This window comes from Plectropomus leopardus, chromosome 13 (genome assembly GCF_008729295.1).
Source record: "Plectropomus leopardus isolate mb chromosome 13, YSFRI_Pleo_2.0, whole genome shotgun sequence".
In the NCBI taxonomy this organism is placed as follows: Eukaryota; Metazoa; Chordata; class Actinopteri; order Perciformes; family Serranidae; genus Plectropomus; species Plectropomus leopardus.
Genome location: NC_056475.1, coordinates 16,591,385 through 16,614,697, shown reverse-complemented (window position 1 = coordinate 16,614,697; position 23,313 = coordinate 16,591,385). Strand labels below are relative to the sequence as shown.

Sequence of the window (23,313 nt, the reverse complement as noted above, 5' to 3'; positions counted from 1 at the left end):
GATGTTGACAGTATGGTGGCACGGAAATAATTAAGGACTTAGCAACAGGCTATTTTTACAGTAACACGAGGAATGCTTTATGTGACCAAAACACGAGAAAGGTTTAGTGAGTAACGCTGGATTAAACTTTTCATAGGGGTTGTATTTAGGTCCAGTCAGCTCTGGGATGTAACCATTGTCTGTGGAATGACAAAACACCAGCCACAGTTGTAATAATTACATGTTGCTTAACTGTATCACACCCATAATGTTTGCTTGTGTAAATTCATTGTTCCTGAGCTCACAGATACCGAACATGTGGTTGTGTCTTTGTGTTTTGGATCTAACTTTCTTTTCTGTTTCTTTCTTCTCCCTCCTTTCTTTCTCCTTCGTTACCCCTGCTTTGTGCCTGTCAGGCTATTTCTGTTTCCACTCCTGACCCCCTAACACACATACCACATAAACACATGTACACACACATGCCCTCTTTGCTATACTTGAACACTGACACACTGACACTTGAAACATGATATTTAGCATCTATAAACTAATGCTATTAATAATATAAATAACTTTGTTGTAAAGATAATACATTTAGAGTTGGCTGTGGGGTTTGAAGAGTGCTTATTATAATGTGCTGGTATAATATTTGTGTTTGTTCTCTTGTAAAGGGGGTTCCTTCTTCCTGTCAAGAGGCACGCCTTACATTCACATGTCGGGTCACGTGACTCCAGTTTCACTTCCTGTGCCGCAGAAGACTGAGAACATACAATGGAAACACACATTCATGTATAAAAAGACATTCTTGTAGCCTAATTACAGACAAACAGCTACATGCGGTACACACATCACAGCCGTCTGCGTAAACACTCACACAAACACACTCAAATGAGTGCCTTGTTTTTGACTACGAGGCATACTTATCCAGCAGTGTCTCACAAGATCTTCTATAAGACCTTGTGTTGTCTCATTATTATAATATCCCCTTTGTTCGGGGACATTATCTAAAGGCGTTTTAACTTAGTAACTTTCATTGTCCATGTGATTTTCATTGAAGGTTTTGTAGAAATACACATGCTGATAAAAGGGTTTTTAAACTCTTTAGAGGCTTTATTAAGTCATGAACTTTTTGCAGAGGAGCAGATTGTGTCATCAGTAATGTAGTCAAGTAACAGCATGCAGCAGGACGTCATTTCTGTGTTTTGATCCATGTTTTGTGTGTTTCTATAGGCAACCAGACAAGCTAAGGGTGGTGTGGACCAGGAGGAACAGACGCATGTGCTCAAAGGTAAAACCCCCGAAACACCAGAAACATACACAGAAACACAAACACAGTCTCCAGTGGTGGAATGTCACAAGTACTTTTTACTCTGATAATGTACTTAAGTACAATTTTTAGGTTCTTATACTCCAATACGTTCCGAGTGAAATATTGTATTTTTTATTCTGTTACATTTAAAGCATTTAAAGCTTTAGATTCAGATTCGGATTATTAAAATGTGATATAATTAACAATAAATTCTGATGAATGTTTAAAAATTAAACTACTGTTTAGTATATAAAGTTTCGGATACGCTGCACTTTTACCAGCTGCAACATTAAAGTGCTGATTACTTACACTTTAATGCAGGGCAAAAATTATATATATATATATATATATATATATATATATATATATATATATATATTTATTAGTACATCTTTTTCTTGTTGCATATTTATCATTATCCTAGGCTTAGGGCAAACACTGTCTTCACCTGACTGGTTGCTCCACAGGGTGTCTATCTGCTTGCATCAGCTGTGTTGATTGTAACAATAAAAGTCACAGAGTGAGGGGCAGGGACTCACAGAATTAGAACTTAAATGCAGTTGTGGGACATTACAAAACACTTGATGCCATGAGGTAAAGTGAAAAAAGTAGAAAAAGAAGAATAGAAAAACATGTCTTATAAAAATGGGCACTTATTAGTGAGAGGCCAAAAGGCCATGGGGTCGATCTGTGCTCATGCCTGTATTAATGCTTCATTAATTATCATACAATTATGTAATATATATTATTCTGAAATAAGCTGCTGTGCACAATAATCAGTTTTAATTTTGGTAGTTTAAGTATATTTTGATGCTACAATTTTTTTTTTCTGTTAACCAACATTTTGGATGCAGGACTTCCACTTATAACTGAGTATTTCTGCACAGTGGCATTTTTTACATTTACTTAAGTAACAGATCAGAGTACTCCTTTCACCTCTAACAGTCTTAACATTGTTGTTTGTTGTGCAGCTTCACAGTTGGCAGCCTGGAATCAAGAACCCCTACAGGGGCATGGTGGTGTGGCCCGTCCCCGAGAACATCGACATCTCTGTTACACTCTTCAAGGTACGAAAAAACAGAATACGCTGTTTACAATGCACACATGCAAAGTGAAAATGAATGAGTGGAGAAATATAAACATCCTGCTTGCATACAGGGCAGGAGGAGTCGCTGGGAAAATGATGTCACACTTATCACAAAAAAAAGAGTAATAAAAACAAAAGCTTACAAGAAAGTACAGTAGAATATAAAGATCTGTTGTCTGAAGAACTGATATGGCAACATACAACACTTGAATTCCATATATAGTGTGTGTATATATATATATATATATATATACATATATGGATATATGGAATCCATATACACAGTTACACAGTTAAAAATGAAAAGGGAATGTACTGTATGTTTCCCAGTTATTTAATGATAAAATATGTGTGTCATACTTACACATATCATGCCACATAATAAGTCTGTGTTACAGAAACCAGATGAGTAAATTCATGCATTAATTGGCAACATTTACTAGGAAAAGGATGTATGAAACAGTTTGATGTATAATGGGGAGAGAGGATGTTCAACTGCTAATTTAATTTTTTATTCTCCTGTCTTCAGGAGGTCAATGCTGATGAGTTTGAGGACAAAGAGTGGACCTTTGTCATTGAGGGTGTAAGTATCTCTTGACTTACCCTCTTCTGCTTTTGATTCTTTGAATTGATTTAATTAAAGTACTATATTGTGTTTTTTCGGCCATGTAAAGGAGAACAAGGGGCATCGTAAGGTGCTGGCATCAGCAGACATCAACCTGAAGCGCTATGCCAGTCCGACGCCCACCCAGACCGACCTCACACTCACACTGAAGCCGCTTTCAGTCAAAGTGGTGGAGGCCACGCTCAAGTTGTCACTGTCCTGTGTCTTCGTCCGGGAGGGAAAAGCAACGTGAGTTATTTTTTTTCCCTCTGCTACTACTTATTACAGCAGTAGCAGTGGTCATGGCAGTTTTTTGCCATTGTGACTACTGTATACCAGTGTTTTTCATGATGTCTACATACTATCGCACAAAGATAATGTGACACTAATGTCATGATGTTATTCTTGTTCCTCAGTGATGAAGACATGCAGAGTTTAGCCAGCCTGATGAGCGTCAAACCCACAGATATTGGCAACCTGGACGACTTCAATGAGAGCGATGAAGAGGAGGACAAGAAGTCTGTTACTGCTACAGGTAAGACGGACACAAACACTGCTTCTTCTCCCTGAGCTTCACTGTGAGGTATTTCTTCTGACATTTCTTCCTCCTCTGTCGTCTTTTTCCTGTCACTTCCTCTGCTCAACTCTTTTCCACATTTCTGGCTGCGGCAGTCGTTCCACACACTCTAACTCGCCCAAATCGCCCTGCCCCCCCTCCACCTGACAAGCGAGACTCCGCCGGACCCACTTTTCCAGCCTCAGGTAGTTTCCTCTTGTCCTCTCCTTCACCCTTTCCTGCTGTTTGTTTCTCCTGCCAGAGAAGAGGAGGAGGTGTGAGCAGAAACTCTCCGTCTGTTATTGAGAGGCTCAGTTTATATAACAGTATTTCACACATTCATGCCATTTGTTCTGCATACCACATATTTCTCATCTAGACATTAAACACTGTTGAGGATCATGTGATTTGTTTGTTTAGAGGCATGAAAACCTTCAGCTGCAACATAGCACATAGAGGTTATTGTGTCGAGAAAAACACAGTGCAACAATGTTAGTGCTACATTTACTGTGCATCTTTGTGTTGTATCTCGTAGCTTGTAAAACAGTAGTAGTAACAGCATCCAATTGTATGGCCTTAAGGTGTACATTGTTAATTAGATATATGCATCAGAGGTGGAAGAAGTATGCATTTAGTATGTACCTACTTACAAAAGTGCAAATGACAAATTACAAAAGTAATCAGGCATACTACTGTGTATATAACAGCATTATTATCTCTGACGCATGAATGTGAGGATCATTTTTTTATGTTGCTGGACACAGGGATTTTTAATACTTTGCATAACGTTGGACACTTTAGTGTCCTAAAAACCCTATATTGCAATGGAAACAGTTTTTAATATATTTTATTTTATGTTTTAAAACCAGCATCTGTATCTTCACATAAGGCATATTAAGCCAGGTGCCTGCATTAGACACTTTAAATTTAAAACAATTTAGAAATTAGTTCATTAGCATGAGAACCGGTTGAAATATTCCCCTCTACAGTTTCCCCCATTTATAAAATAAAATTTAAATTTGGACTAACATGAATTGACAAGAGGCATATTTATTTTAACTGTACAAAGAATCCTGTTAAAACTGCATTTGTTTCGTATCAAAACTATTCTGCAAAATGTGCAACTTACCCAACAGTAATTTTAGCTGTCAGTTAACTTTAGTGAATTAAAAAGTACAATATTTTTCTCTGACGTGTGGTGTGGTTGAAAATCAAAATACTAAAAGTAGAAGTGCTCACATTTACAGCTGAAATGCATAACAGGCAGCCAGTCAGCTGTCATTGATGCCCATTAAAAATAAAAAAATCACAGTTCATTTCATTTTCATTCCCAACTCATGACTTTTCATTCTGTGTTTTTCATCTTTTCTCTTTCTGTAAAAATCTACTTTCACTCATCTATCCATCTATTCATCTATTCATCCAGCCTGTGGCCGTGATGGCCGCCCTCCTCTACCTATCGCTCCTCGTCCCTCGCCCCGTCGCAGCCGACACCCCTTCACCACCACTCCTGTCCAGTCAGAGATCCAACCTTCCCCGTCCCCTCAGCCCTCACCCAGATCCAAGCATAAAAAATCTGCCAACCCTCTTGTTTCCTCTGACCCATTACCTAAACCTCCGAGCTCCCAGTTTACATCATCTGCTCCCTCAGACCAGAGTGCCTCTTCTGTCCTGCCTCTCTCTGATGTGTCTCCTGCAAATCCTCCATCCCCGAAATCCTCCAAAGCACCCATAATCACGCCTTCTTTCCAAAATATTTCTTCTTCCCTTCATCCTCCCCCTCCCAAAAGCTCTGAGTCCTTGCCTACCTCTCCTGCTGCCTCAGTGGAGCCCTCTCTGACAACGTTCCTGAATTCTTCTTCATATCCCCCCTCCAAAGTGCCCTCTGCGCCACCCAGTGTCTCCGAAACAGGCATCACCTCATTAACTCCCAAACTTCCCTCCCCTGTATTGTCATCACACAAGAATATCATCACATCATCCTCCACAGCTCCACAAAAGTCTTCTCTCACTGTATCCACCACTCTCTCCCATAAGATCATCTCCCAGCCTCTGTCATCCAAATTGTCCTCTCCCCTAAATCCCACCCTGTCCTCTGAGCCTCCATCCGCTCACCCTCCACTCACCCAGACCCTCTCTCAGCCTCCCTCTCTTCCCCGAATCTTCCAGTCATGCTCAGCAAAAGGTATCATCAGGCTGGCGTGCAGACAGGCATGCTGCATGCTTTCCACTAACTGATTCCTGATGTGTGATGGTCTGCTTTCACCTCGTGATTTATTCATGTTACTTTACAAAGTCAGAAACCGTATACTACTTATGTACAGAAGGGTTGTGAGGATGATCAGGCTGATATCAGAATTTGCATCAGAGTTAAATGGACAATTTACACCAAAATACTTGTACATTTTTTTTCTCTTACCTGTCGTGCTATTTATCAATCAAGATTGTTTTGGTGTGAGTTGCTGAGCGTTGGAGATATCAGTCATTGAGATGTCTGCCTTCTCTAATTTATAATGTTACCAGATTCCACTCAGCTTGTGGTGGTCAAAGTGCCAAAAAAACATTTGAAAAACTCAACAGCAATGTCTCTTTCTAGAAATAATGACCCAGTTACTCAAGATAATCCACAGAACGGTGAGCGGTTTCATGTAGGAACTATTTTCTACTCTTTTAATACATCTGCTTACCATGCAGAAGGAAGTATCTCCTCATAGATAAGAGGCTCGTGCTCCTGACAGCACTACATATAAATATGAATTGCTTCCTCCTTAGCCGAGTTGTGATGTTAGCTAACTCAGTGAGCTAGCAGTAGATGCTTCCTTCCTTCTGCTCGGTGATATGATTGGCAGGTGTACTTAAATAGGAAGAAAATAGTCCCCTACATGAAAATGCCCACAATGAGGTCTGTGGATTATCTTCAGAAACCGAGTCATGATTTCTAGAAATAGACATTGCTGTTGAGTTTTAAAAATATTACTTTCTCACTTTGAGCACCACAAGCAGAGTGTCATCTATTTTTATTATATTCAAGAGAAGGCAGACATCTCTAAACTCAGAAAAAGTTGTCTGATTTTCAGTTGTACTTGTAAATAATAATAAAACTTGGGGAAAAAACGATTGGAAACTCAAAAAAATATAAATTGATAAATAGCTCTACAGGTAAGAGGGAAAATATGTATTTTTGATTTTGGGGTGGACTGTCCCTTTAAAAATCGAACTGTTTCGTCAGTGCTGTAGTGCCTCAGGTTATAAGAACAAAGGAGAGGTTTGTAGCCGCTTGAGTCGTGCTAATTTGGTATCTGCTTGTTTTTGTGTTAGTTTGTTTTTCATATTCTGCCTTTTTACTTTTGAATTCAGTCTGTTTGATGCTGCAATTGAGTTTTAAATGGCTTTACTGTATCTATAATAGCTGTTTAACCTAGTTTAGTTTAGTTTAGTTTAGTTTTCTGTGATTGCCACAGCTTTGATTGTTTTAATTAAATCCAATTTTGTGAAATAAAGTCAGTATACTCATAAATCCAGAAAGCAGGCAAAACATTAAACAAGATTAAATCGTACCATTGGGGAGATTAATCTGATCTGAAAGCGTACAGATTTATATACATGTTACTAGCATTGCTTTATTACTAATCCTAACAGAGTGATCTACAACTGCCCTACTGTACTATCACCTGTTGTAAATAATAAAAATATATATCTATTTGTATTCATACTAATTCATGTAATAAGAAATACAAACATATACTCAGCAAAGTCTACCCAAAATGTACCATTCAAAGTACTCATAAAAGGATTTTATGTATTTAAATGATATAGAATCACGGATGATGTAAAATAAACATTTCTTTCAAAACTCTTCTTTTTTTTACAGACAACTCAAATCCTCACAAGCTGTAAGGGAGATGAGACTGAATGAATTACAAAACAAACTTTTTGGAAGTATTGAACATTATGAAATTCAAATGTTGAATTCAGCCTATATAATAATACTGTAATAATGGCGTTTTGATTACTTTGACACCATAAATCACTGTTGAAACTGAGGCATACACCTGTTTGTCCCTAACAAACACTTCTGTTACACAATTAGCAAAATGCATGATGAGGGAAATATGCTGTTCCCCTTTCACTCTTTTTTCCTCATTGACATTTGTTTCTCTTTATTCCTCTTTTGTTCATCACTCCTCTTTCTACTTTCCTCACTTCTCCTCAGTTCCTGTTTCACATCAACGGCGCCCCCCAGAGGCTCAAGCACCAGACGATCATACTTCTGTCTCTGGTCTGAATCTAGACTGTTATAATAATATATAGAGTCCATCTTTGGTATTCTTTTCAAGTCTTTAAACATCTCTCCTCTTCTCTGTTTTCTCATCATGTCCTCTCTACCAGGCCGTTCTCACATTTTCAGACCTCAGCTTGTCAAGTCAATCGACCGCCCTTCCTCTCCCTCTCCTTTCTCCGCTGACGCCCCTCCTCTTGAGTCAACACCTCCTCTCCCCAAATCTCTCCCCTCTATCGCAAAGTCAGGTAACTAATAAGAAAAGTCCTTTTGCTCTCTTCCCTCCCCACTCATCATCATTTCACTCGTTCCTATAAATGTGCTTCATCTGATCTCTCCTATTTTTCCTCTCCTCCTCATCCTCCCTGTCCTTCCTCTCTGTGTCCGTCAGGAGTTCAGGGGTCATGGTTGCCATCTGGTAGCGACATCACCCCCGTCCCTCTGCTGAGCAGTCCTGACCTTGATGCCCTCTGTGACCCCGCAGCTCCAGCTCTTACTGCCTCCCTCCCTCACTCCTCACCCCCTCGCTCCTCTTCTCTTTCCACCTCTGTTTTGTTCTCCTCTCCTCACCCTCAGCTCGCTGTCTCTCCTTCTGCTCCTCCCGCTCCAATCAGCTCCTGTCATTCAGGTACACCGGCCGACTAGTTAAACAATCCACCATCGGTGTGATGTGTGAAAATGTGTCATTTGGAGGCAGTTTTCTAAAAAATAACCACACTTTCCTTTATTTCTTGCAAAGATGATGAAAAGTTCATTGTGTGTCTTTGCTTTTGCTTTTCATAGGCTCAACGTTCCCCCAAGTAGACAAGGAAACAACTTCGATCCCTCTGAGCCGAGACGAGGGTTCTTCTCAAAATCACCAGGCGGTTGCCAACATCAGAGTGTCCAACCAGCCAATCAGACCAGCCCAGGATCCAAAGACACCCACAGCAGGAAACAAGGCTGAACCAGCAAGGATCAGGTGAGTTTACTGAATAATATTAAATTTACTTTGCTTGGTGTGGATCCTTTGAGATGTGTTTAGCCACGAAATGCTGAAGAATGTGTCAGGAGAGCACAAAGCTGAAAAGTCGTCTCCAGGACTGGTGGCAGAAACACAGGCACACACATTTTCAAGCATAGAGAGTACATCTGTACACTTTGAGTCGGGTTGCTTGCTTGAACTTGCATGATTGCCTCAAAGAACAGTTCAGCATTTTGGGAAATATGCTTATTTGCTTTATTGTCAGTGCTGGTACTTCAGCAGTTACCGGGGGTACAAGGAAATACTGTGGTGTAGCTTAACCAATCTAAAAAAAAAAAAAAATCAATTTGATGAGAAATAAAAAAGTCTAATCATATATTGTGTCAGCTGTAATTTGCCTAAACAGTTAGTAATAAAAATAATGTATAAATCCTTGAAATTAGCTAAAAATAATGAATATAGAGTTCAAATATTTGGCGAAGAGTACTAAATGTGCTGTTTAAATAGTTTCTTAAAAGTAATGGCTAAATGGTTGAAATGACTAAATGTCTAGCTTCTGTCAAAAGTAGCACAAATGCAACCCAACCTAACAATGGCAGTTTAACTGAATAAAAAATATTGTAATATTGTATTGTAGTGTATTGTATTGTATTGTAAAATATTGTATCGAAAAAAATTAAATAGTGTTAAATAATATCCAGTCAAATGAGACATCGAACATCGATACTGCTAGCCCGGCTCTGTCCACAGGTACCAAAAGCCACCTCCCAGCTCCTCTAAAGCTCACTAATTAATATGCTATATCTCATTTGTTAAAAAGTCTAGAAAGTCACTGCACCCTGGAAATGGTTCGGTACATGACCATGCAAAAAAAAAAAGATATAATATTTTACTGTAATTTGTGAGTCTCTATGTTAAGCTAAGCAAAACAGCTGCTGGTGTTAGCAACTATCAATCTGTTATCTATATTCTCATCTAACTCTTAGTATGAAAGTGAATTAGTGTGTTTCCCAAAATGTCACACTGTTTCTTTGAGTTGCACAGATGTACATTAGTTAACTCAGCAGTCTCTAAGCTGTTGATGTCAGGGCTGTTTGGACATCAGTGTATCTGTGGAGGCGCTTCACAGTGTATCACAGATTGTTATTCCTCCTTCGGTCACACTTTTCTTTTCTTGTGCATTTTAAATTTTGCTTCACAGAGAATGCAGCAATTTACAGTAACATAATTAAGCAGTTGATCAGTGCCTCGTTAAAGCATTATGGTCTATTTTTTTATTTGTTTAAACTTTTTTTAAAAATGCAGTCTGGCCATTACAACATCAAGCTAATAAAAAAAAGTATGAGCAGTACAAATCACAGACTGGGCATACGCTGTAAAAACTGACAAGTTGATCTCACTTAAAAAAAATCTAGGAAACTGAATGCCTCGAAAAGGTTAAGTAAATAAAAATAAATCCTAACTAATGTTTATTTTATAAACAATTGTTAAGTTTACCTGTTGTATTTATGTAATTTTGCGATGTGGAATATTGAGGAATATTGAAAAGTCAAATTACTTTGTTATTTGTAAGTGTTAACCGCCTCAAACCAAATTTGTCGGACTAAACTTGATCAAGACAGAGAAGATTTTGCTAATGATGTAGTAAGAAGATCTGCAAACTCTGTTTTCTCAACATGTTTAAAAATATACAAATATAGTCAGCTAGTTTGCAACCAGAAAAATACAGATACATTTCACAGTAAACTTAGTATATTGAAGATGCTCACACTAAGAAAGATTAAGTTAATTTCACATTTCTTTTATAAATTTCACACACGTCACGAAATTTAGTAAATACAACTAAATTTTAAGCTAAACTGTTTTATGTAAAATCAGCTTGTCAAATTTACAGTGTAGAATTGTAACATGCAATTAATAACCAAAAAAAAAATAAAAAATATAAATGGATCGGAGGTCTAACCAGAAATCAATATATGTATGTTTTTTTTTTTTTTTTTGTAAAAATGCAAGGCTGATTTTCTTTTTTAAAGATTTCAGTGCTTTCTAGAAAAGTGTTAATTCATTAATTAAAACAAAGTACAGTGCTTTGGCATTAATAAATCTAGCCTGCATCTGTGGATGAGTTGTTCAGCCATAATAATAAGGCTATTGTGCATCATTTCTCTTTTTTTATCCTTCAATATAACTCACTATTTAATATAACTCATTATATTCTTGATTTGGCATTATGCTCCATATGAACCCAGCTGAGAGCTGTCTGAGGCAAAAATGCTTTAGCTTGCTGACACGTGTGTTGAGTAAGTTCCTCTGTGTGTGCTGATCAAGAGATTTGCCAAACTGTTGCTCAAGACCTCGTTGCTTTGCGCATGGTGTTACTTGATGTGTTTTGCACTCTGCCTCCTGTTGCACTGACCTTCCAGTACACAGCAGTCGAATAATTAGCAGGTGTTTAGTCTGCTGTGTGGCCTGCCTGCTTCCACCCCTACTCACCTCCTGAATCCTGCACGCTCCACCTTCTGAAACCTCATCTCTCGAGCCTGACCTCCTCCAACATTTCTGTCCCCAGTCCTGTCCAGTCAGGCTCAGAGCTGATAATAGCCCCGCCCCCTCCATGGCCCTTCTCCTGTGAGAGCTCCGCCCCTCAGCAGCCCTCCACCAATGTTGTGGCTGCGTTTATCACCCCGAAACAGCCAAGTGCTCAGGTGGAAGTTAATTTGAAAAAGCCAAACAATGAGAAGAATGTTATTACCACCTTCAAGGCCGAAAAGCCACCGCTGGCAAAGCCTGAGCCCGAGCCTGACTTTGACGACATCATCTTTGAGTCTTTTAACCAGAGACAAACATCAGGGGGCTTGTTTCTGGAAGGGGATGACTCTAAGAAGGATACTATCAAAAGGTGTCCTCAGGGGTGAGTATTTTATAGTTGCAGACAAAATCAAGATCCAGAATATTAAAATATAAGGTTGCAAATTGTGTACTGATGGTGCTGATGAAACACACACACACACACACACACACACACACTTATTTAGGATTAAGGAATATTGTTTATCTGCTCTGCAGTCTTGAACAGAAAACCAATGAAAAGGCTGGTGGAGAAAAGTCGTCGCTGACAGAGCAGTTAGAGGGAGCAGCGGCGGAGAAGGAGGTGATGATGAAGGCAGAGCAGGAGAAACAGAAAGAGAAAGAAATCCTAAAAAAGCATGAGGAGGAAAAAAGGAGGATGGAGGAGGAGCAAAAAGCGATGCTCCAGATGCAGGAAGAGAGGAAACATGAAGAAAAGAAGAAGAGACTGTTAGATGAGGAGAAGAAGAGGCTCCTGAAGGAGGAGGAGGAGGTCAAGAAGGAGATGGAAAGGAAGAAATGCGAGGAGGAGAGACTCTTGAAAGAGAGGAGAGACAAACAGGAGAAGCTGAGAGAGGAGCAGGAGGAGAAGAGGAAGTGGGAGGAGGAGGAGAGGAGGAAAAAGGAGCAGCAGAGGAGACTTCTGGAGGCGGAAGAGGAAAAAGAAAAACGTAGAAGGGAAGAGGAGAGGAGACTTGAGAGAGAGAGATTCTTGAAGAACATGAAAGAGGAGGAGAAGAAGAGGATGGAAGAGAGGAGAGTGTTTGAGGAGCAAAGACGGAGCAGGGAGGAGGAAAAAAAGAGGCTCCAAGAAGAGGAAGAGAGGAGGAGATTGGAGGAGAAAAGCTTGAAGGAGGAACAGAAAATGAAAGAGGAGGAGGAGAGAAGAAGGATGGAGGAAGAGGAGAAGAAACATATACAGGAGGAGGAGGATAGAAAGAAAATGGTGGCAGAGAAGGACAGTAAGAAGAGAGAGGAGGAGGAGAGGAGGAAAGAGGAGGAGAGGAAGATAAAAGCAGCAGAGGAGGCGAGGAAGAAGAGGGAGGAGGAGGAGGAGAAGAGAGTCAAAGAAGCAGAGGAAAAAAGACGTGAAGAGGAGGAGGAGAGGAGGAAGGATAGAATCTTGAAGGAGCAGAAAGAAAGGGAGAGACAACTGCAAGAGGAGCAGAGAAGGCAGAAAAAAAGGGAAGAGGAGGAGAGGAGACAAAGAGAGGAGAAGGAGAAACTAGAGAAGAAGATGGAGGAGGAAGACAGGAAACAGAAAGAAGAACAGAAGAAGAAGCTCCTGCAAGAGAAGGAGGAGATGGAAAGAAAAAAGAAGAGAGAGGAGGAGGAGGAGGAGAGGAGGAAGAAGGAGCGAGCAGCTACAGTCTGTAGTCTGGAGGCCAACAAGTCAGATGAGGACAAGCAGAAGATGAAAAGTCTGGTTTCTTCTTCACAACTTCCTGCTCCCCACCTCCCTCCTCCGGACAAAACCAGCGTTACATCCTCACAAGCTCTCAGCCAATCACACGACAGAGAGACGACCCCTGAATCAGTTAATAAACCAAGCTCCGCCTCCAGTGAGCGGTGAGTTACACCACTGAAATAAAAAGCGATGATTTCACTGTGGGTGTTGATTTATTTTCCTGGAACGGCTTTTGCCTGCTTTCTTAATCAACAAATATAATCAATCAATCACTGTTCTGCTTAAAAATCATTTAAAATTTTAAGATCAGTCTTTGTTCTGTTACTCTGTGCATCCGCACGGAAGAGGTGCCGAGTTTGGTTGAATCGTTCACATTTTGGTTATTTCTTTGTTCTTCAGTGGTTATTGTTTTGTGATTTTCTGCTCATGTTAGACTTTGCTGATTATCTGTTTGTTTATCCCTGTCTCCTAGAAATTACGTTTATTTACAACTAATCTGAAACAGCAACATGTTTTTAGGGCAACGTAAAGCCAAGCAAATTACGTTTTCTAACATAATTTAAGGAAATGTTGCTTAATGACGTACCTGGCAAGTTGCAAAAATGTTGACATTGAATGTATCTGGAAAATGTTCAGTGACAACTTATTTCAGTTATTTTCTCTCAAAATGTGAAATCCTTTTTATTAATATGCCTCCGTGCCAGCGATAGGCGAGGCATTATGTTTTCAGTTTGTCTGTCTTATACTCCTGTAAAGCGATATTTCAAGAACGCCACAGGAGATTTTCTTTAGATTTGGCATAAATGTCTAATAGGATATAATGATCAAGAGATTACATTTTATATCCAAAAGGTCAAAGGTGAACGTAACTGTGACATCATAATGTAAACTGTAAGTGCAACTTGACTGGTTTGCAGAGGCCTACAACCTCTAGGTGGTAATTCTAGTTTATTAAAATGTAACCCAAATCACAATCTTTCCCTAAACGTAACCAAAGTGCTTTTGTTGCCTAAACCTAAGACCAGTCTGGACATGAAGCCGAGATTCTGGTTTCAAGATCCTGCACTTAGTACACCCACACCACCATCCTGGTGAAGCCTACAGGGTATATACATTTAGTGTTTCATAACCTGAAAGAAATGTAGTCTCATTACATTGCCACAACGTTATTAAGAAAGCAGTTCAGTAACATGCAAACATAACTTCTAGGAGACAGAGTTGCAGCATTAGGGGTGGGCAGATCAATTGCTGAAGTATTGATACGACTGACACTGCTGCACTTTTGCACTGCTGCTTTTGTGATTGCATGTGTAAGTCCAGAGAATTATTTAGTGGTAATTGTATTCAGAAGCAGCCTATTAGTAGCACAGTCACCTCATATACAGGGTTCCCACGGTCATGACAAACCTGGAAAGTCACAATAACATTTCCCAGGCCTTGACAAGTCATGGAATTAGTACAAATCATTGAAAGTTTTGCAGAACTCATTGAATTTTTGTGTGTAATGAAATTTTTACAGTAGTCTTTTGTGAGTAATGTAAAAAAAAAAAAAGGAAAAGGAAGGTTTCTTTTCTGTAGCTGTCAACCTAACGTAGTGACAATGTTTTGTTTACCATCACGTATGTTTCTTCATTATCTTCCCCCATTCTGTCTCTTCCTAAATGTATGCTAGCTGAAATTGCTTGAGTCGAGTTTTGAATCTGATGTGAGGCTAGTGGGGTAATAACTTTTTTTATTACCGGTCCTTGAAAATTTATGGAAAAGTTTTGAATTTTGTCCATGAAAAGATGTGGGAACCCAGCATATATCATGACCAATTTCCAAGCTACTAATAATTTGAAAAAATTGATATCAGTGATCCTGGCCGTGGTATTACTTGGTATCAAATTTTTTTGGTATTGCCCACCCCTACTATTAGTTTTCTCTGTTGCTGTATGTCTTTCCTCCTCTTCCTTTCTTGATTCTGCCAAACTCTTTTTGATATTCCTTCACCTGCCCCCCTTTCTTCAATTTTTTCCTCTTTCTCTCCCCTTATTCCAGTCTGGGACAACCCTCTCTCTTAAAGGAAGGGTCATTGTCAAACATTGTTGTCCCAGAAAAGAAAATATCTGCCACATGTACTCCACCTGGCCCCACAGTTCAGGATAAACCATTCGCATTAGAGGTGTTGACCCTGGCGCCACCTCCACAGAGGCTGTGTGATGCAGAGGTTCCTCTATGGAGAGTGCTAGAAGGGAGAAGTGGGAAAGATACACCTGAAAAAATCTCTGCCGAGGAGGGTGCAAAACCTTTGTGCAGGGGGTAAGACTGGATGAGGGGATGTCTGTGTGTCTGACTGCTTCGCTGATGGTCTGGCATCTTGATGATGTAGAAGTTAGCACATGTAAAACTGTGTTGACCAACTGTGTTGGGTGTATCTTAATTTTTTTTTTTTTTCGTACTTCTAGCTCACACAAAGAAGATGCTGCTGAGGTGGACACCCCTGTCAGACAGGAGGACCAACCAAATACAGTAAAAGACTCAGAAACACATCCCACAGTCCCACCTTCTGCTGAACCCGGCGCACCACCAACTAAAGAGGAGCCCAAAGAGCCAGAGAGACCCAGAGTAGAACCAGCAACGTCACCCAAGGTTTCCCCCAAACCAACAATCGAGCGCACAGCTTTGGCGCTAGAGTCGCTGATTCCCTCAAAACCAGAACCAGGACTGCGGCCGGAACCGGTTCTCCAGCCATCAGGAAAACCACAACAGGAAGTAGCAGATGAGGAGAAACCAGCCGAGGCCAGTGCTGGTGGTCAGGAGAGTTTCGTCAACAATAAGGAGCCAGTGTGCGAGGCAGAAAAGCAGCTGTGGGCAACGGTGGAGGAGACCACAGCGGAGACAGGAGCGGAAAGAGGGATGGAAAGTAGTGAGAGACCTGAAGAGAAGGATGAGAAGCAGGAGGAGGGTGGTGTAATAGGGGGGTGAGTCAGTGACGGTTCCTTTGCAGCATGGCAGTCTGCTTTTGTTCATAAACCACCACATACACACACCTGCACAAGTACACACTAACATTCCTGTGGTGCTGCAGCTTCACCAGTGCTTAGTCGCAATTAACCTCATCTGATGCTGTTGTCTTCATCTCAGCCTCTGGCTGTGCTGTTAGACTGGTTATTTAAGTGGAGCTTTTTTGATGAGAGCTTTTCATAAGAGTAAAATTTGTGTGTGTGTTTGTCTGTGTGTGTGGCAGTGCCCAGATATGTGCCCACACAGAGGCAGATGTGTGTGTTACAGAGCAGCAGATGGAGGCGCCTGCTGGCTTCATGTCAGCAGTAGTTGGGGTTTTGTATAGAGGGTGAGTCTCTCTGCCTGCCTGTCAAAACGTTTTTTTAGACTAAGCTCAAATGCAGTGAGAACATTTTACCAACTACTAACAGTAGATAGCTTTTGGAAAATTCAATATCTTGTAAAATGCAATGAAATATTTGTCTAAATGTTGCACAAAACAGGTGCAGCAACAACAACAAAACGAGGGTTTTTACTGTATCAAATACAGCCTCAAACGAGGAATAAATGACAAGTTCTGTTAGCAGCCATCGCCGGCTCAGCCACCTCCATGTTGAGAACCGTGTGTAAACAATCTTGCCCCTGACTCTGAATCATAGATGTGCTCTGAATTTTGCATACCGGTTATTTTACATTTTATTAGTCTATTTAAGTATCCAGTGTGTCAGATTTACAGGGATATGTTGGCGGAAATGAATTTAGTGTGTGGGGAAAAAAAGAATCGTGTTTTTGTTACCCTTTATATGTAGTCTACTTAAGGTGTGTTTTTTTTTTGTTTTTTTTTTTGAGGTCGCCATGTTTATAGCCATCTTTCTTCAGTAGATCGGGCTTTTCGGGTTGTCACCTCGGCCACCGTAGTTAGAAGCCCATCTGTGACGAGCAGCATCAGAAAAACACTGATTTGAAACCGCTTTATTCAGTGTTTTTACTAGTTTAAATAACTAGGTCCGTTTGTTTTGGAGAAGGAGAGACTTCTGTGGATAATTCAGCTCCTGGTATACACCTCCTGATCCTCCTCCTTGAAAACTGAAGGAATTCTAACCAGGAGAAGTTTTAGCTGGTTGCAGTTCTTAATGCTAGATGCCACTAAATCCCCCTAAATATTACACACTGAATATTTCAAGAGACACTATAAGATTTTGATAAGTTATTACTTTGTCTCCACTGCAATTATTCTGGTATGGGTTGCTTGCAACTTCGTGCTTGCTACACTGTATATGAGAGCATAATGCTGTAGAAAACTAGACACAGTCTGGTGCTGCTGATGAAGACTACATAAAACCACCATTTACCTGTATCCCGAACATACAATCTTGTTGGTCTCGGTGGTTGATCTACCTTTGTTTCGGCTCTTTGGTTATAACACGCTCCCTGATCTGTCGTACATAAATTGCTGTTCATTTCAGTGCGTCAGAGAATTTGTCTTGTGCATATTTAATGTGTAGCTGCGTTATCTTTCTCTGAGCTGCACGGCACCAAAAATCCTTTTTGTCACCCGTTCTTCATCATGCCAAATGTGATTTAAATGCCAATGGGCTTCTCTATATTCTGCACTTTATTTGTAAAAAAAAGTGTGGGGTGTAGGATTCTCAGCACAAACAACTATACATGTTTTTTCTGTGTGCTTTGGACAAGCACCAAAACAAAGTCTGAGAAAAAGGAACTACTTAATCAAGCATGCTGTTTGGCTTTCTGTCACACTGTTCAGAGCCTGCAGAGGTCATTTTAGGGTGAGCTCTGTCTCAGAGATTCCTTGTCCCTCGTGTCTGTCCCTTTAGCTATGAGACAGTGGCCTCCATCCTGCAGACAGCTGGACCCACTGATGCAGGTCCTCCATGGCACTCTGCAGAACAACCATGCCTCCTTATGAGTAATGAAGATCAGCCATCTTTACATGAAGTACAGGCAGAGATTCTGCATTCTTCCGAGCCAGATGATGAGACACTGGTCCCCATTTCTCCACCCATGGCCTTCTCTGACACCGCACAAGACCGAACGATTAGTGAGGAGACTGGATTAACTCAGACACCCTCACATGGGCTGAGTCTGGTGGCAAGTCTGAGACTAGCAGCTAGTGAGCAGGAGAAGGAGAGGGAGCAGGAGAGAGAGAGAAGGGAGAAGGAGAGGATAGAAAACATAAAGAGAGAGGAGAGAGAGCAGGTAGAAAGAGAGGAAACAGAGAGGAAAGAGAAAGAGAGGGCAGAAATGGAGAAAAAAGAGATGGAAAGGATAAGGATGGAGAGGGAAAAGGAGGAGGAGAGAAAGAGGCTAGAAAAGGAGAGAGAGGAGATAGAGAGGATACAGGTGGAGAGGGAAAAGGAGGAAGAGAGAAAGAGGTTGGAAAAGGAGAAAAAAGAGATGGAGAGGATAAGAAGGGAGAGGGAAAAGGAGGAGGAGAGAAAGAGGCAGGAAAAAGAAAGAGAAAGGATTGAGAGGGAAAAAGAGGAGAGAAGGAGGGTGGAGAAGCAAAGAGAAGAGATGGAGAGAGAAAGGATGAAACAGGAAAAGGAGGAGGAGAGAAAGAGGCTGGAAAAGGAGAGAGAAAGGATGGAGAAGATAAGGAGGGATATGGAAAAGGAGGAGGAGAGAAAGAGGTCTGAAAAAGAGAGAGAAAGGATGGAGAAGGAAAAAGAAGAGAGAAGGAGGTTGGAAAAGGAGAGAGAGGAGATGGAGAGGATACGGGTAGAGAGGGAAAAGGAGGAGGAGAGAAAGAGGCAGGAAAAAGAAAGAGAAAGGATTGAGAGGGAAAAAGAGGAGAGAAGGAGGGTGGAGAAGCAAAGAGAAGAGATGGAGAGAGAAAGGATGAAACAGGAAAAGGAGGAGGAGAGAAAGAGGCTGGAAAAGGAGAGAGAAAGGATGGAGAGGGAAAAAGAAGAGAGAGGGAGGTTGGAAAAGGAGAGAGAGGAGATGGAGAGGATACGAGTGGAGAGGGAAAAGGAGGAGGAGAGAAAGAGGCAGGAAAAAGAAAGAGAAAGGATCAAAAAGGAAAAAGAGGAGAGAAGGAGGGTGGAGAAGGAAAGAGAAGAGATGGAGAGAGAAAGGATGAAACAGGAAAAGGAGGAGGAGAGAAAGAGGCTGGAAAAGGAGAGAGAAAGGATGGAGAAGATAAGGAGGGATATGGAAAAGGAGGAGGAGAGAAAGAGGTCTGAAAAAGAGAGAGAAAGGATGGAGAAGGAAAAAGAAGAGAGAAGGAGGTTGGAAAAGGAGAGAGAGGAGAGGGAGAGGATACGGGTAGAGAGGGAAAAGGAGGAGGAGAGAAAGAGGCAGGAAAAAGAAAGAGAAGAGATAGAAAACAAGCAAAGGGAGGAAAGGGAAAAGGCAGAGAAAGAAAGGACGCAGCAGAAAGAGAATGAGGAGAGAAAGAAAAAGATAGAAGGAGAGAAGAAGAGAAAGGAAGAGGAGGACAGGGTGAGACAAAAGGAAGAGGACAGCAGGGAAGAGAAACCACAACAGAAACGAGAGATCATTTCTGGCTCTTTGTCGCTGCAAAAGAAACAGAAAGTGAAGTACAACCAATCAAATGACTGGCCTCCTCTGAGGGAAGCGGAGCTGGATGATATTGCATATGATGAGAGGCTGCACGGTGATGAAGAGCAGCCAGAAAACAAGTCTAAACCCAAATTAGCGAATACTGAAGTCAAACTGAGACCTGCTGATTCTGTCCATGTAGCCAGACCAGCAAGCAAACCTGAGGACTCTGTAACTGCTGACAAGAAAGCGGTGGATAACCCTGGTCTGAGATCAGTTAAAAACCTGAAATCTGGTGCCATTCCAGTGTGGTTGAGAGAGGAGGAGGACGAGGAGGCTGAGTATGAGAGAGGACAGGAAGATCTCGGCTCAGTTTGGCTGGCTGAGCTGTACATGGAGGGGGGAGCAGGGTGAGTAAGAGTGAGTGAGAGGGGTTAAATAGCAGCAGGGAGAGGGAGGTGAGTAACCAGGAAAGAGCTGGCTATGTGAGAGACATCTGCTTGTTGCCTCTTGTGGATCAGAGGACTGTGCCTGTGAGTTTGTGGTGTATGCTTCCTCCAATGATCGAGGCAGGGAAATAATAATTACTAAGCATTACCATCTACTGAGGGTTTGGCCTTTTCCTGCAACTCTTTCTCAAGAAAGAGCTCTTGTGTGTTGGCATGTGAGTCATGTATGTGTCCCCCAAAACACCATAATTACCGTTGTTTGTGAAGGAAACTGCAATTTGCTCTTTACATCTTGCCAGAGGGGACAAAGATGCTGTAACAAAGAAACAGGATGTTGCCTGTGTTCTAGAAACAACACAATTAAGGTACTTTAAAACCCTTAGCACACAATTTGCTTCAAATGTGTCTCTCCTTTTCTGAGTCAAAACTCACAAATCTGCACACAGACATGATGCACTTGATTTTAGATTCAGTGACTCACACTTTCTGAAGATATTATCTCCATTAATGATCTTAAGTCTAGTTAGGAATCATAGAGAAAAAAAGCCCCTTTAAACTGCAGAACTTGCCTGAGAATCGCCATGTTTTTTGAGTTTTCTTCAGTATCAAAGTGATCCAGTGATACTTGTCTGTATATCCATGGGTACACTGCAAACAGGAACTGCCAGTAGCTGATTCACTAGCATTTAATGTTGCCAATTTGTAGGCAGAGTAATTGTTCTTCCTGTTTATATTCCCCAAAGTATTGTGGGGTTAAGAGAGGTGCAGTTGTCTCAGTTTTGTCTGAGAGAAGGCCCACAGCGTCAGACTTTGAAAACTGATATATCGTTGCCATCAGATTTTCAAAATCTCTACGAAGATTGGATTCGTAGCACAGCTGCACAGAGCTGCCTCCACATTGCCGTGCAGTATACTCTCTGACAACCAACAAGAGCATTCCTCCAAAAAGCAAAATGTTTTTTAAAGTGGCTGCTGCTGCTACGATCCACAGCTGCGATGACGGTCAGGTTCTGCATTAAACACTGGCATGAGTGCAGTAGTCCATTTGCCTGCCTATAGAGCCCCATTGTGAACCCGAAATATTGAGTACCCTAAAGTTTTACGTTATAAATGCATGGGTCCCCAACATTAGGACACTACTGCTGAAATTCTGGCAACCGCCAGAAGTTCAGCATGATGAACTCAGTGCAGCAGAGCAAAAACTGTGCGTGAGCACTGCAAACACTTAATACCTCTAACAGGTCATTGGAAACTGCCTTTCTATCATTGAAGTGACTGGAGGCAGTGAGTTATCGCACAGTGTTGTGAAAGCCCCTTAAAGCAACCACTAAAGGCAAACCCACTACAGCCTACCTACTTGAAGTACCTTCTGTATTGCCTTTGTAGTCAACAAAGCATTTTAGTTGAATATCCAGCAGTGGTGCAATAAGCTGCACAAAATATCTTTCTGTATCTCCTGTATGTTTCTGTCCATGAGTGTTGACACGGCAAACATCCAGGGCTATTGCCAGGCTCCTTACATTTGTTCAGTACTCTCTGCAGCTTAGTAGCATGTCAAGTAGCATTGAATGGATTGGTTTGGTCACTGGTTCAGTGGAGGCTGGGGCATGTATTCACTTTGTGTTTAGCTTTGGTTGAGTTGCATATTTTTATGCCTTCAACAAGTCCAGTTTGGTATGATCTCGCATAATCGGACCTCTGTCACATCAAACTTGTTGGACGTCTGGGAGCAATCTTGTCCAAACAGGATTGGAGATCTTGAGACAGCCATGAGATCAGCTGGAATTTCCATCTTAATTGAACACAGCCCTTGGCCCTCAATTTACTCTTAATTGGTTTAAAGTATGGACTGTGTCTTTTATGCTGGAATTTCCTCTGACCTTTGTGAGATTAACAAAATGGAGCTCCGGCTGCGTGAGATGAGTGGTGGTTTGTTGCTAGAAGGAAACGGAGCATGAGAAGGATCTGTTGCTTATCAGTTTTTCCAAAAATGCTTCAGCTCTGAAATCTCTCATCTTTCTGTCTTCAGCCCAAGTCACCCATCCCTTGCTGTTACCCAGATGCCTTCCACACTCCCAGCCAGTGGACTAACTTTTTACCAGAGCTCTGCTGCGAGTCCGCCAAAAAACCTTGAACACTCTCTAATCAGTCTGGCAGACTGTCCTCATCCTAAGCTTACATCGGCATCTAAGCAAGGGGATGAAATCAGTGAGACAACTAGAGCCAAACCTGCTTCCCAATATAATGAAGCACAAAAACAGCTAATTAAAGAACAGAGAGATAACACAAAAACTGGTCACAGTCTGGTAGTTTCCAATGAGGAAGGAGAACTTGTTCAGTCATCAGTGGTGCCTTGGCCCCTTCCTCTGAGCACAAACACAGCTAGCCATTCACAAACCAAGATGCACCCCAACAAGGACATTAGTAAGATAAAAGATGACAGAAAAATTGAGGAAATAGTTACAAAGTCACACGGGAACCTTGAAACAAGGGATATAAAAGACACGAGCCATCCAAATTTAAACAAGGACACACCCACCACAAAAAGTGAAAGTCCAGATGTTAGCCTCCACACACAGAGACACACCCCTGACCTTAAACATCTTACCAAAGAACAACAGCTCCAAGAGGAGGAGAGGTTGTTATTGGCTAAAATTCACCTGATGACAGGTGACACATCTCCCATTTCCGTCCCTCGGAGCATGAAGCTCCTCATCCCCAACCCCTGTGATATTGACCCAGACAGCACAGAGCGTGTGGATGACAGTCAGGGCTTCATTATTCCCCACTGTGACAGCCTGCAGGAAATATCGTTAACTGAGGCAGAGGAGCCACTGGCCAACGAGCTGGGGCAAAATCAAGGAGGCGAGGAGGACGTGTAAGTCAGCATGGGCCGTCAACCTGTGCTGCTCTAGAGAATGACATGCCACTGAAGCCGTATGTTTGTTTGGGTATGCGATGTGCAGAGCTAGACTTGGGCTTGAGGTGGACTTAAGTCATAAAAACCAGCTTGGCTTGAGGCTTGTATTTTGAAAGATTAGACATGACTTGAGACCTGAAAGTAAAAAAATCTGAGTAAAATCACAGAAAAATAAATACAACAAATGTCATCAGTACTAGCCTAACTGGCCACCAACGTCATTAGATGTTAATATTTCGTTGAACAAAGGTTGTGACCAAATACAATGTCAGGACAACATCTAATGCCAATCTCAATTTGACATGGACTACCTCTGACAACTTTTGTTGTTTTAGTTGTTTGGAACTAAAACCTGATGTCTTCCAAACGGCATATTGTTAACATGAAATTCTAACATC

At 41.3% G+C, this 23,313-nt stretch overlaps 1 protein-coding gene across 10 annotated transcripts in view; it reads left to right on the top strand.

Moving 5' to 3' along the window:
• ehbp1l1b (EH domain binding protein 1-like 1b) overlaps positions 1-23,313 on the top strand; it is a 34,044-nt gene that overhangs the window by 3,619 nt on the left and 7,112 nt on the right. For 2 of the 10 annotated variants that reach the window (XM_042499928.1, XM_042499927.1), the window contains exons 2-14: positions 1,210-1,267; positions 2,260-2,355; positions 2,905-2,958; positions 3,050-3,228; positions 3,396-3,514; positions 3,652-3,741; positions 4,962-5,720; positions 7,749-7,814; positions 7,925-8,062; positions 8,206-8,442; positions 8,598-8,775; positions 15,481-15,996; positions 16,263-16,367. In XM_042499928.1, coding sequence (XP_042355862.1) covers positions 1,210-1,267; positions 2,260-2,355; positions 2,905-2,958; positions 3,050-3,228; positions 3,396-3,514; positions 3,652-3,741; positions 4,962-5,720; positions 7,749-7,814; positions 7,925-8,062; positions 8,206-8,442; positions 8,598-8,775; positions 15,481-15,996; positions 16,263-16,367 — 2,595 coding nt within the window. The remainder of the gene's footprint in view (positions 1-1,209; positions 1,268-2,259; positions 2,356-2,904; positions 2,959-3,049; positions 3,229-3,395; positions 3,515-3,651; positions 3,742-4,961; positions 5,721-7,748; positions 7,815-7,924; positions 8,063-8,205; positions 8,443-8,597; positions 8,776-15,480; positions 15,997-16,262; positions 16,368-23,313) is intronic. The other 8 variants (XM_042499930.1, XM_042499932.1, XM_042499929.1 and 5 more) reach the window with 8 other exon arrangements.